Here is a 14,503-nt window from a genome sequence, read left to right as displayed (position 1 = left end):
TTGTCCAAAAGAGGGCGCCGGAGAACTTCAGATGATTTAGGGAGACAGTTTACGTGACAATATTCACTAGCCTAGAAAATATAGCTCACATTTCATGCTTGGCACAAAAGTTTAACCAATTATTTTAAAGGAATTGTCAGAAGTCTTGTCAATATTGATCAAGAACTAACTGATGTCTTGATTGAGCAAATCTTGGAGCTGTTTTTGAAGGCCCTGCATTTTGATGGATTGTTTTGGAGACATTTAGTTCTTTAAGGAAAAAAAAATATATAAATAAAAAAAATAAAACGTAACTATACATCACAGTCGCCAACAACATCAACGTAAAATTCCATGTTCTATCTGTCATAATAAAATGTCAGTTTGTAGGCTATAGGCTATCATTCATTATATGTAGGTTATTAACATATAAACACACATTTATTTTTTTGATCCCTGACATCTCTGACCACACTCTTCACTTCATTCTTGCTTAAAGGTCTAGCGCCTTTTAAAATCTCTCATTTGAAATTGAGTCTAATTTACAGTTGAATTTAATTTTAATGTTCACTTAAATTTGATTTTTATTTTGAAATTCCTTCTTTAAACAGATGTCCTTCTGATATAGGCCTATAGGTAGCCTATATAGACACGACTGTGTACCTGTTGTCCCTCTCTAAAGGTTATGTGTTGTTTGTTGTATGAGTGATATTTGTTTTATTAGCCTACATTTTGTATTTTCTTAAGATTACACCCCCCCCCCCCCCCCCCCCTTTGTTCATTCATAGTAGTAGTATGTAAACAATGCTGTGAAAAAATTACCTGTGCTACCTTAGATTAGTAAAAAATATATTTGATTCAATTTTAAAGGAATAGACACCGTTTATTTCATGGGCAACAAATGTAAATATTGTACGTCATCTGAAAAAAATCGATGCGTGTATGTATGTACAATAGGCCTATATAATCTTAAATCACACTGATCCTTTGTATGCATGCTGACTGAACAATATAAAGTTTTAAAAGCACTTCGCGCTAATGTGCAGTAGGAAACTCAACACTGCTTTTACCTTTTCTAGGTGTTGTTGCCTTACACGTGCCCGTCGTAGCGCATGCGCCGTGAGGTGGTCCTCTGTTTTATTGCCAGGTGAGTAGATTTTGTTCAGGTAAAGTGGAATTTTGCTTAAGGACACAGGACCCAATGAGATAACGCTGTGTGATGTACCACATTCAGAAAGAAGACACAAGAATGTCATTAATGGCCAAAATGGGAGACTGGCAGGTACGTTCTCTTTCTTATGAGGTAGGCTATACGAGGGTGATGAAGGAGCACGTTTTACTTTTCTATATAAGTTAAAATTAAGTCTTACACGGTTCCTTTTCAGAAAGATTTTCCAGACAGTTTTAGTCATTAGCCAATGTAAATAAAATGCTACACACAAAATCTGTATAGTTCACGCAGGTAGGTTTGCGTTTGAGACGGTGAAAGATAGGGTGATGGCAAAGGCGAGACAGCGGTGAAAAATAATCGCTTGATCAGATTTATATAAAATAAAGCACTAAATCACTCTCAGGGTGGTTGGTGAGAGAGTCCTAATTTGTTGTTATATATTTGCGCTGTTTATTTCATTTTGCACACTGGTTAAATGTTTTCGTTTGACTCGTTTCCGATATTATTGCAATTTGGTCCTTTTGTGGAGGCCTACATAACGCAGTTCACTATAGTAGCGTGAACGAAAATGTATTTATTTATTTAGTTTCTTCTCTATAGACATTTTTGTTCCTGCAATTATAAGTCAGTGTACTTTTTGTTATTATTGTGTGTGTGTGGTGATGTGACCCATTATGACATTGTAAAAAACAAAAGAAAGTAAACAAAAAAAAAAAAAAAAAAAAAAAAAAACGTGAATCAGTCATTTATTTTGTAAATATAATACCATAAATAGGCTAACTGACAGACTGTGTCCATTTAGATACGAATATTGTGAATGGGCAATTTTCCCACATTGAAGATTAGCAAATAGAGAAGAAGAATGAAGACTAGTTTTGCTTTTCTTTTGTGTGATTGGTTTCAATGATGCGGACCCCCAATCATTAAACAGCAACAAAGCAGCACACCTATTTCTATTGCGCGTTTTCTTTGCCTCCCTTAATCGTCATTGTGTCTTAGTTTCTTTCGGCCTCTCATTAATGACAACTGGACTCACCCCACCAAAAATGGTAATGGAGATAAGGGAGAGACAACGCCTTAGACTCGGCGACCTGTCTCCTGACCTAATTCACATTAAACAAGCCATGTTGTTGTGTTAATTATTTACATTTAACAAATTACGCCGTTACACGCTCTAAATAGGTGTATATCTACTGAAGAAGATTTTATTTTATTTTAATAAAACTATTTTCAGGTCCAGGATCACTATAGGACTAACAGTTTGCAGTTGTCAGTCTGGAATCAGTGTGGTTTTGCCCACTAAATCACGTGCATGCTGCAGCAGTTTAGCATTGTTCAATATATAGGTTGCTCAATTTTACAGGTTGCTCTTGGGTTGTAGATTCGAAAACCTAGAATTTCTTGAAGAACGGATGTATGCAAAGCGCATGGCCTATGATTAAAAAAAGAAGGAAGAAAGAAAAATATTTTTAACGGTTCGAGTTACACATGGCCTATAACTCCGCTTTGAATTAATCCAATTGGATAATTAATTCCAAAGAAATGGTGAAGTCATCATTCACCACTGATATTAACCCCTGCATTTACAGTTCCCTTTTGAAATACAAATAGAACTCGGTAAAGGTATTTTTCTACCTGTGTATATTCATTGGCTTTGGTCTCTTGATATGCTAATGAGGGTTATTACAGTAGCGCTCGAGTCTCTCTCTTCCACCATTAGAGGGAGATCTGAGCGCGCAGCTCGAGTCTTGTGCACTGTGTCAAACTCAAGCGAAGGCGCACTTCACTCTATCCACAACCAATGAAAATGCTTTGGAAATTAACTGATAATATTAAATATGAAGACTTTGAGGTAAGCAGCTTAACCAGGCTTTTAATACCAAATACTGCATGATATTTACCATAATTCTGAACCGTTTAACTTTTAAATAATTAAGCTTTTATTATAGTTTTTTTTTCTTTCTGTGTGTACAATTTAATTCAACACAAGAACAAGTGATAAATAACATACTGCAATATATCATGATCAGGAAACAGTAATTTTCCAACATAATAAATTAATATTAAAAATAATAATAACAAAAATAATAAATATACACACATACATTCACGTATCACACATGTAAATACCTGTAGAAGTTATGTAGTACAAACAACAACAACAACAGCATAATAATTAAAGCGTAGTATCGAAATGTTTCGTTTTAAATAAATGTATTTGTCTTTGTATTTGTATCTTTTTTATCTTTTTTAGTTAGTTATTGCTTGTGTTCCCTTCTAGTATGTGATATGATTTGTTTGGTGAATGCAGTAGGCTAATATATGGTAGTCGTTTTCGGAATGGTGAGGCCAGTAAAACATGTTTTCGCTCGTTTCTGGAGAATCACATACACCAAGATCAGGGAAATAATATCTGCACTCCGCGCGTCCTTATGGGTTTCTTTCTCTCGACGCACAGACTCGCATTAATTGTAATAAGTATTTACTTTCTGTTTCATAGTTATCGCGTATGACACGAAAGCTTAGAAGGAAGCGTGTAGGATGATTATACATGCGTTAAGTTGGTTGAATATTTGCCCTGACTATGAGTTAAGTTGCATCGGCGTGTGTTGATGTCTTGGTCGTTGTTAAATTCGTGGTGAGGGATTTTAGTGGGTCATGGAGCACGAACAGACGACGAAGACTTATGTGAAAAACAATGAGGTAGACGAGCATCCAGTGAACAGTAAAATGTACCACCCCAGATGCCCTCAGCGTTTGCTGGATTTTCACCATAATCAGAGGTACACATTGTTTCCTTGCTTGTGTTCTTCCCCCCTCGTTCTGTCTTTCTTTCACTTTTGCTTGCCTTCGAACCTTTTAAAATGTTCCCCCCTTCTCTGATTCGTCAGACGCAGGAGAATGTCCCTCTTTTGTCTCTCTCTCCCTCTCTCTCCCACTCACTCTCTCTCTCTCCTCATCTCTGATTAGATATACTGATTCCCCATTCAATGGACGTCATTTAGTGCAGTCTGCCTTGAGTTGCTTCCTCGCTTCACGCTCGATTTCCGACCATTCTTCTCTTATTAAGTATTCGTGTAATATTAATAGTCATGAATATCTACCATTAGGAGTGCAGAAGAAGAGGCAGATCTGTGCTAACATGAGCTCAAGCGAGGGAACAGTTCACTGACAGAGCCGGGAGACGCCAAGGGGATCTAAGAAACTTTAGAGAAAAGCATTGCATCTAAACAGCAGAAGAAGAAAAGTGGGAATTTACCCAGATTCTGATGGATTATTGCTTTATTTGAACGCTGGCCACCGCCACCTCGCCCTACAATTATCGTTGGCTTGATTTAATTTGCACGTTTGCAATTTTCGTTTTGTTCCTCTGAAATTCTTGTCTTTTGAAGTCCTCGGAAATCTTCGCTGATGTTAGTGCACAGTTTTTCCGCGATGGTGAGTGACCGTCTGGAGTAAAAATCTGAAGACTGCGATCAGAATTTACTCTTTTTTTTTTTTTTTTTGGTATTTAGTTATTTATGTATAATTATTTCGATCCTTTCGTTTTGTCTCTTCCATCCTTGTAAGCTGTAATTGGCAGCATAAAATGCTATTACAAAGACTAAATACTTTATGTGAGCTCTGATTATTTTTATTTGCCTCTCTGTAAGATCTCAAATTTCTGAATAAACAACAAACTATCGATGTACATTTTAATGTAGAAGAACATATTATTATATATGGATATTATTCTAATTATAATGTAGTGTTGTTGTTTTGATATTTTTGTTTTTGACCAGATTAAAGGCATGTTCGGTTTTCTGTTTAAATATCAATTACTACGTACGATAACAAATCACTCCTGTTTATCTTTCCCCCTTAAAATTATTTATATATATATATATATATATATATATATATATATATATAAACAGTACTAAAAGAGCACTATATATTTCTTCCCTAAGGATCGCCACGACGGGACCAGCAATGGCACAGCCCGGTTACCCCAACTGGGCAGTGTGGGCCAGTCTCCGTACACCAGCGCTCCTCCGCTCTCTCACACGCCCAATTCAGACTTCCAGCCGCCGTACTTTCCGCCACCCTACCAGCCCATCTACCCGCAGTCTCAGGACCCTTACTCTCACGTTAATGACCCGTACTCCATCAACTCTCTGCACGCCCAGCCTCAGCCACAGCACCCGGGCTGGCCCGGCCAGCGCCAGAGTCAGGAGAGCAGCCTGCTGCACCAGCACCGCGGGTTACCGCATCAGCTGTGCAGAGAGTACCGCAGAGAAGTGCTTCTTCCCTCGGGTCACGGCATTGAGACTGGACTCACGGATTCAATCCCTATCCATGGAATACCTCACTCTTTAGAAGATGTTCAGGTAAGGAGAAAATTAATTCTTATAATGTAACCTCCATAATCCAGCTTCATTATTTGGATTTGCTGCTGGTGCCATTTTCTGTATAACCTCGCACAGACAAATATCGGGTCACATATTTAAAATGCTCTTATTCAAGTTGTTTTATTGAATTACGAAAGGCCTAATGCACAAAAGATCGGTTCTTGTCAGAATAAATTGGTGAAGTTGGTAAAAAAAAGAAATAAAAAAGATAAATTGTTGTTTTAATATAAATGTATGTACTATTTAAATGTATAATTGCTGGTGGTAGTCAATTATGTTCGACATTTTTGCCTTGATGGCCAATGGTAAACGTTGTATGTTTTATGAGGAAAACCATTTATAAAGAAAGTCATTTTATGTAAAGTTATATTTTAAACGGTAGCGCGAGAAACACATTTTCTCCATGAATTAATTATTGTATTTTTTTTTTTCGCTGTTGCTCATCCCAGTAACACAGTGTGAGTGGTGTACTGAGCTTTTTGATTAATATTGTCTGTCATTTTTGGAAGGATTTTTGGCTGCCCCCCTTTTCATCAGTAATTTAATTGCAATGTGCCTGCTGAAGAGATCTGACGAATTGAGTCAGGACAAAATACACTGTTCCACCAACAGAGCATGCTTAATATGTTCCTTACGTTTATTCTCTGGTTAAATAAATATATTTAGCATTATTATATTTTATGATATGAAATAATATAATTCAAGTTTTTACAATTTCAATGAAATACTTAGGCCACATATAGACGTAATTAAGATGGCTAAAAAATATGTGCTTCTATAAAGATGTTGCTTATAATAGACTATGCGTATAAATACTAGGCTACTATGTGAAGCGTTTGTGCATTTTCTCTTTGGATTGCATTTAATTCGTTTACGAAAAGTACGATGTTTTTGAGCTTTCGATCATTATTAATAGGTATGCTTTTTGATCTTTGCAGCATGTTGAAGATCAAGGAATTCACATCCCAGACCAAACTGTAATCAAGAAAGGTAAGCAATTTCCTCTCAAATAGCCTACCGTACGTGCTTCCACTGGCAGCTCTCCGCTCGTAAAGTCTAGCCGTGCTTGCTTTGAGACAGATCGGGTTAATTTGTAGGCCTTGAGATAGCTTGACGAAAAGGCACCAATCATTTTAACCAAGTGTTCCATAGCGGGCACTATTCGTGTAGCTAATATGTTGGTGCTTGTCACAGTCTGTGACTAAATTTAAAATGGTACTCTTGAATGAAATTTGCTGAATGTCTCATTCAAATATGACATTAAAAGCGCGCATAGAGACTTAGTTTTACTGTGAAACACATTTGTAGTGAATTAAACAAATGCCTTCTGTGTAAATTTCAGTTTGTCATTATTTTGCAATTACGTGCCTCTTTGTTTCGTTCGCATCGAAGATGGTCAAAGAGGGCTGCAGGAGAAGTAGTGTGTTGATATCGAATTGTTTTCTTATACGTGCGCTGTGGCTAGATTGCATTTTATTTTTTTTAACATTATAAAAGCTTTGAAAAGTTAAATTTGTATAAATCCACAAAAAATGCTCACTGCTCATACACGTAATAATTGCGATCTAACGAGTTCGTTTAACTCCTCTTGTCTATATTAGTCTCCCCTGAGCTATTAATGTCACTAGTGATCTATCCAGCAGTGCTTGTGCTTTTGTTTCCGGTTAGCACATAAAGAAACAACGGGCGCTGCAGCAGGATTTAGGCCTGAACACTTATTTGTAAGCGCTCGTGTGTGTATTTCGGATTTGTGTATGCCATTCGATGTGTTTATGTGGCACGGTTACCAACAGTTTAGAGATTACAAAAATTATGAAAAATAATACACATTTTTATTTGTAGGAAATATTGGATTAAAATGTATTATTGTTGTTAGTGTTATTATTTAAATAATAATAATAATAATAATAATAATAATAATACATAGCCTATACGTTTATTCAACATTTACGTGGATTATGCCACTTTTTTCCTCTTTTTTTTTTCATCACTTTCTGTTTTATGATGTTCAACAAATTAACAGCTACATTTAGCAGTTAAAATTTGAGGCTATGCCATGCTTGCTGAACTGTGATTTTCTCCAAGCTTGGTGTGAAGTCACCATTGCGATAATATGAAATATTTTGATGGCTGGGCCACTTCATTACTTGGGGCATATTGCAGCAGTTACATTCATAAGCTGAATGAAAAGCTATTGCTGTGGTATCTATTTTCCTTCCTCTCTGATAAGACCATATTGCCTTTGATTCCACATAGGCGTGCGAGATGATGTGCATATAAACGCATGTCTAATCTTACTCAAAAGCTGCCTGCTGCATAGCAATTCATCTTTTTCCATTTTGTTGGTGCTGTAGACTGAAACGGGGGGCCTAATCATGTTCTTTTTTTTCAAGGTCCTGTTTCCATATCCAAGAACAACAGCAATGTCTCTGCTATACCGATAAATAAAGACGGGCTTTTTGGAGGTGTGGTAAACCCAAACGAAGTGTTCTGTTCGGTTCCGGGTCGTCTGTCTCTTCTTAGCTCAACATCAAAGTACAAAGTCACAGTAGCGGAGGTGCAGAGACGACTTTCTCCGCCTGAGTGCCTGAACGCATCCCTGCTTGGGGGGGTCTTGAGGAGGTGAGCTGGACAAACATCTCATACATCAATAACTATTTATTAATCAAGCGCTTTCCGTCGCCACAACCCACGGAAATGGCAGCCTATTAAAAATCATACCCCAACACTGGCAAAATTCTGAACCTGGATTATTATTTTATATATATATAGGCCTATATATATATATATATATATATATATATATATATATATATATATATATATATATATATACATACATACATATATATATATATATATACATACATACATATATATATATATATATATATATATATATATATATATATATATATATATATATATATATATATATATATATATATATATAAGCTACTTGTAGTGGACTACACAATCGCAATGAGCACAAGCTGTAATATCTTAATTCAACAGGAGTTGATAGACACGTATAATCCCAATTATATCTCACGTGTTGGCAGTGAGAAATAAAATAAATGTTTTATTTGTTTATGTACATTTTATTTCGATTTTACTTTTGAAACATTTCATGGCATCCTCTAAATGAACATGTCTTTCTTTTAGCTTAAAAACATTATTGAAGAGATGTTATCTAAACTAAACCGGTCTCTTGGGGGACACTCGACTGATTTATTTATTTATTAGTAATTCAAGGTTATGCGTGCTCCGGGCTATTATAAATATTAGAAATTTTAAGATACATGATATGTAAATCTATAGCATGTATAATGTATATAGCATATATAATTATTAGAAGTGAAATAAATAATTCTAACATAATTACAAAACTATGACATTTAATCACTTTTTTTTTTTTTTTTTTTTTTTTTTGTCATTTAATTCAAAGGGCCAAATCTAAGAATGGTGGAAGATCTTTAAGAGAAAAGCTAGATAAAATCGGATTAAATCTACCAGCAGGGAGACGCAAAGCTGCCAATGTTACTCTCTTGACGTCACTGGTGGAAGGTAAGTTCCTGATAAACATATATTTTAATAAAGCAGTTGTTTAATGCTGCTACATGAGAGCCATTCTAAATCAGCATTTACATTCATCCGTGGAAAAGAGTATGTATGTTTTGCAAACAACAAAGCTGAAGGATAGAAAGAGAGAATGGATTCCAGAGATTTAATTTTGAAAACAATTTTGTGGGATTCTCTCTCTCTCTCTCTCTCTCTCTACTTTATACATTTAACAGCACCACTTGTCTTAAAATTTGAGCATGGTGTGAATTCGGTTGTTGTCTTTGCAGGGTCTACTTTGTGTCATATTTGCAATGCTGTTTTATGCAGTTGCTGGATATATTGCACCACAGCCTAAATCACTATGACACGTATTATAATTTTCAATATTATTATTATTATTATTATTATTATTATTATTATTATTATGTGTGGACTATATCCTCGTCTGCTTGATACAGTTGACCTGTAGGTTGAAAGTCTATTATAAAATATAAATGAGTTAATTATGTTGCACTGCGAAGATGCCATTGCTGTTGAATAAATCCATTTTGCTTGCAAAGTTGGAGGTGATTATTCCGTGCAGTGGTATTTGGTGTGCCATGGGTTTTAAAGGTGAAAGCTGGAGACGGTTCATTGGTTCCTGTTAATCATTGCTGCTGAAGACTGAATGTAATATTCATCGTGCTTCATTGAAATTTAGTCTTGTATGGTAATGAGCCTGAAGAAATGTATGATTCCTTCGAGATAAGGGCGAGAGCGGGTTGGGGGGTGGTTGTAGTGGACACGCAAGCAGACGCTGATTTAGTCGGAGGACACTGGATTTCTGAAGTGCTGTTATTGTTTATGATCTGCTCCATTTTATGGAAAGCAGTTTAGTAGAGTTTAGCTTTGATGCTAATTGGCGCATGCGTTCTTCCGGATTCTAGGCTTATGACAGGAAGGCTCGCAGTAAAAATCCAACTGTTTCAGGAAATTAAAACCAAAGGGGAAAAAATAGCCCAACACACAGACCTAGTCGAAGTATCGGAGGTTTTTGCTATTTTATATAGAACAACATTCTAATATTTGATAATAGGATCAGGAATCAAAATCTTATGTTCAGTAGCCTATCTTATGTTCGTTTAATCTCGCAAGGAGGGCACATTTTGACGCACACATTTGACAGAATTTAATTATTTATTAGGTAGCTTAATAGAAAATAAATGTGCATTAACAATGTCAGATTTGATAAAAAAAACAACGATGACCTGCTCAGTGGTTTAGGACGTTAATTAGATTACAATTATAAGATATGTTAATTAGTCAACATTTAATTGCAGTTACACACATACTGACTATTATTTTCTTCTAGGTGAAGCGGTGCATCTGGCCAGAGATTTTGGTTATGTGTGCGAGACTGAGTTTCCAGCCAAGGCGGTTGCTGAATACGTGAACCGACAACATTCCGACCCAAACGAACAAGTCCAAAGAAAAAACATGTTATTGGCAACGAAGTGAGTGCTCTTCTAACTGTTTAGATCCCTATACGCATGTTTTGAAAGGTTTTTTTTTTGTATTTTACACCATATTGAAATTGCTTTCCGTTAGATACACAGGTGCCAATATAGACTATGCAGGATAGCTTTTAATAAATATGTCTGCATTTTGGAACCAAATGGTTTCGTAAAATAACGTTTGCATTGCAACCTGTAACGAAACTTTTTTTGTTATTTTTATTTATTTATTTTTTTTGATTTTGCAAAATAATGTACTAATCATAAAAAACCAACAGCGCCACGACACTCTACTTTAGATGTCATAGAGCCTAACTTTAATGTGAAGGATAATACAATTCTTACGTTTCCATTTGACGTATTATGCCAACTGACGTATATGCGCCTTTCTTTTCAAACTGAGCTGGAGTCGTCCATTGGTTTGATGGACACAGCTCAACGTGTACGTTCAGCTGTAAATAGCTTCATCATGACACGCATCCTGCATTGTGTCTCCTTCTAGACAAATCTGCAAAGAGTTCACGGACCTGCTCTCGCAAGACCGCTCGCCCTTGGGGAATTCACGTCCACAGCCAATTCTTGAGCCCGGGATTCAGAGCTGTTTGACCCACTTCAGTCTTATTTCTCATGGATTCGGGACTCCGGCCATGTGCGCGGCCCTCACGGCTCTGCAGAACTATTTGACGGAGGCCATTAAAGCCATGGACAAAATGTACCTGAACAACAATCCTAATAGCCACAATGAGACGGGGTCAAAGGGGGGTGACAAAGACGAGAAGCACAGAAAGTGATGTCCAGCCAACACATCCCAATTGATGTATGACAAAATGCATATATAACAAACACTAGTGATCAAGATGAAACACTGAACGCACCACCTCCCGATCTTGACATTTTGAAACAAAACAAAAATAAAAAAATAAAAAAATAATAAAAATAAATAAAATAAAAATAAAATAATAATAATAAATAAATAATAAAATAAAATAAAATAATAATAATAATAAAACAGTTCATTTTGGGATTCGTGGACAAAGCATTTCTTTAAATCAAAATAAAGCAGTGTGCCAATGAAAGGAGTATAGATCTGCCACAACAGGACTTTTCATGAACTCCCTTTGTATGAGTTCAATGGACTGAAATTCAGCGATTTCCCCTCAGTATCCCCATTTAAGATTGTAGCCATGTGACAACAAGAAGCTAAAGGAGGAAGATTTTTTTTTAATCAGTATTGTGAATAAACTTGAAAAAAAAAAAAAAAAAAAAAAAAAAAATCTACAGCTCCATGCCATGACTTCAAGAACTGACTTTTCACTCGACCAAGCGACCAACTTGAACTTTGAATTTCAACACGATTCACGGTTATATGAGGGAATCTGTGTTCATGTATGTATATATTTATTTATGTGTAATTTAATGGGAATTGTAAATAAGGTACGTCTGTTCAAACTTCTTTTTTATTTATCTGGTGCCTCCTGTTTTAGTGGGTTTGAATATTCGCTTAGTTCTTCATGTGGTTTTATGGTTCTTAGAAAACAGAAGTTTGGGGTATTCTTCTCTGGGATATTTCAATTCAGCCCTCTTGTAGCATGTTGAGGCGACACTGAAGCAAGTGAACAAATTTAAAAGAAATAAACATCAATTTCTCTATATATTATTCTTATGCCATTCAGTTTTAGATCGAAAAAGGTCATTGCAGAGACCCCGACGATGCTAGTTTTGTGTATCTTCTTGTTTTTATACAAGCTTTTTATGTGTTGTGCCAATCACCTCTTGTTCTTCCCTCAAAGCACCACAAGAGCAATAAATGGATATTGTCTTACGAATTCTTCTTCTTTTTCTTCCTTCCTTCATTTTTTTTTTAAATAATAAATTTAACATTTGGGACTATCTGATATCTTGTGTGTCCACTGTCTAAATTGGAGGCGGTTTTATCTGTATTGTATAAACCTGTGCTGGCAATAGCTCCCATGCCTGTCAATGTATTATAGTTCTTTGTTGCCCAGAAATAAAAAAAAAAATAATAATAAATAAATATTTGATACGCTTCATGTCGATTTTTATTCATTACTTTTTTTATTCACTGCTTGCTGCGATGTATTCCTCTCTCGCTCGCTCTCTTTTCTATTCAGCACAGTTACTGTAATTGAGTTTAACTCTCCCTTGACGATTGCTCCATGCAATAAGCAGTTGAACCCATTGTTTCCCTCAAGTACAAAAAAAAAAAAAAAAAAAAAATACTCTTACTTTCAGCTCCTAAGTCAGAGTACAGGATCATTCAAATATGGCAGGGAGCTTTTTGCCAAGCCAAATGACACGGGAAACAATGAATTCTCTTTCGTGTTAGAAGCGATTTGTGTGTAGTTTTAGCCCTTGAGCAAGAGCGTTCTTTAAATCAGTCAGATGTAGAATCCAGTTGAAGGTTAGCGCATTTGCCTTTTTTCATGTATTTATTTGTAGACGCCACCTTACTTCTCCTAAAACAGTGTCACTATGCTAAATATTTATGTCATTAAAATGCAGATCTATAGTTCGTTGAAATCATTTTACAGTTCGTTTGAACAAAATTGAGGGCATGGCAATTAAGCGTTAAAAACGAAAATCAGCATCCATGTCGTAATTTTACTTTTCCAATTAGTTTAGTCATTGGGTACACTTGCAGATGACATGCCAGAACACGTATGCTTATTTTGTGCATTGCATAATTCAGTTTCAACTAGAGTTTGATTGCTTATTGATAGCAGAAGCCGGGAAATCAATCTCCGTTCGAGCTTGCTGGATTTGCTTGCTGTGTTCTGTTCATGTACAGCAGACTTCTGCCATGGTACTGAGAAAAGAACTGCCTGCACAATATTTCACAGTAGTGGTTATTCGTTTAATTTTTTTTTCTTTCTCTGTGCTCAGACAGTCTGTTCGACTCAGATGCAGTTGTTTTCAAATAACATGAACGGAGCCTAACTGTACATGTCCTTGGCATAATTGCAATGCACAGTGCAGCAGCAGGTGAAGCGAGGCATTGTCTGTCAAGACTGTTTTTGTTGGCTGCTTCTCAGATTGTGTGTGGGATTCTAACCTCGGGCACAATAGCTTTCTCAGAAAGGATACCCGGCTGCTCCTCCTGTTCAGGCGCAGAAAAAATGCGCATGAATAGTCATTTTAAGGGAAATCACAATCATGTTAAATCGTATTCATCGGAATTAGGAATTATTTCACGTGCGTGTGTCATTAACGCTAATGTCATTGATTAAACGTATTAGAGGCCGGACGATTTTTTAACGCAGTGAAAGCATTTATATATATATATATATATATGCATATATACAAAACAAGCACAAGAGTTATGTCGCTTATACAGGCCCATTATATAGGCTACATAAACCAAATAGATATCTGTGGAAATGGAGATATTTATATTTTAGTTTTTCCCCCATTTCTTTTAAGTTTAACTAGTTCAACAGAATAATAATATGCAGCAAAATGAAAATATATAAAACTCAGAATAGACTTAAAATTCACGGGAATACCTTACTGATTTTGGTCATATAACTAGCCTACATAACCTTCCGCTTCAGCTATATCCCATAATACATAATATCAATCACATAATTAGTTATATATATGTGTATATATATATACACTAGCCTCTCTCTCTCTCTCTCTTTCACACACACACATACACACACACACACACACACACACACACACGCTGTTATGCCTGTGTGCACACAGTGTGTCTAAAGAGGAGGGATTGGGTATGAGAGACATTTACGCAAGCGCGTTTGGATTTGCTTCGTACTTGTAACCATTGTTTTATTTTTGAACTTGCGTTAACTTATCTCAGCAGGAACGAATTCATCGGACTAATAACCTAAAACTTTTGTTGGGCATCCTATCATATTTGTTTT

General features: G+C 36.0%; 1 protein-coding gene across 3 annotated transcripts; it reads left to right on the top strand.

The window, feature by feature from the left end:
• The first annotated feature begins 1,108 nt into the window (after positions 1 to 1,108).
• LOC128013681 (transcription factor AP-2-alpha) lies at positions 1,109 to 12,649 on the top strand. Of its 3 annotated transcripts, none has more exons than XM_052596817.1 (7): positions 1,109 to 1,261; positions 5,101 to 5,520; positions 6,480 to 6,531; positions 7,935 to 8,163; positions 8,990 to 9,108; positions 10,457 to 10,598; positions 11,101 to 12,649. In XM_052596817.1, the coding sequence occupies exons 1-7, from the start codon at positions 1,199 to 1,201 to the stop codon at positions 11,387 to 11,389; spliced, it is 1,314 nt and encodes a 437-aa protein (XP_052452777.1). In that variant the 5' UTR covers positions 1,109 to 1,198; the 3' UTR covers positions 11,390 to 12,649. The 3 variants fall into 3 exon arrangements, with proteins under 3 accessions (XP_052452777.1, XP_052452778.1, XP_052452779.1); XM_052596818.1 differs by lacking the exon at positions 1,109 to 1,261 and adding an exon at positions 2,858 to 3,002; XM_052596819.1 differs by lacking the exon at positions 1,109 to 1,261 and adding an exon at positions 4,096 to 4,588.
• Positions 12,650 to 14,503: the final 1,854 nt, after the last annotated feature.

Source organism: Carassius gibelio, chromosome B24, assembly GCF_023724105.1.
Source record: "Carassius gibelio isolate Cgi1373 ecotype wild population from Czech Republic chromosome B24, carGib1.2-hapl.c, whole genome shotgun sequence".
Classification (NCBI taxonomy): domain Eukaryota; kingdom Metazoa; phylum Chordata; class Actinopteri; order Cypriniformes; family Cyprinidae; genus Carassius; species Carassius gibelio.
The sequence above is the reverse complement of the archived record's forward strand: the minus strand, read 5'-3'. Positions and strand labels throughout refer to the sequence as shown.

What these genes read in the sequence shown, in the direction of transcription:
- LOC128013681 (XM_052596817.1), top strand. Translation starts at nt 1,199, where the DNA reads ATGTACCACATTCAGAAAGAAGACACAAGAATGTCATTAATGGCCAAA. An exon ending in CCAAACTGTAATCAAGAAAG is followed by an intron (nt 6,532 to 7,934) that starts GTAAGCAATTTC and finishes TTTTTTTTCAAG; the next exon opens with GTCCTGTTTCCATATCCAAG. An exon ending in AACATGTTATTGGCAACGAA is followed by an intron (nt 10,599 to 11,100) that starts GTGAGTGCTCTT and finishes GTCTCCTTCTAG; the next exon opens with ACAAATCTGCAAAGAGTTCA.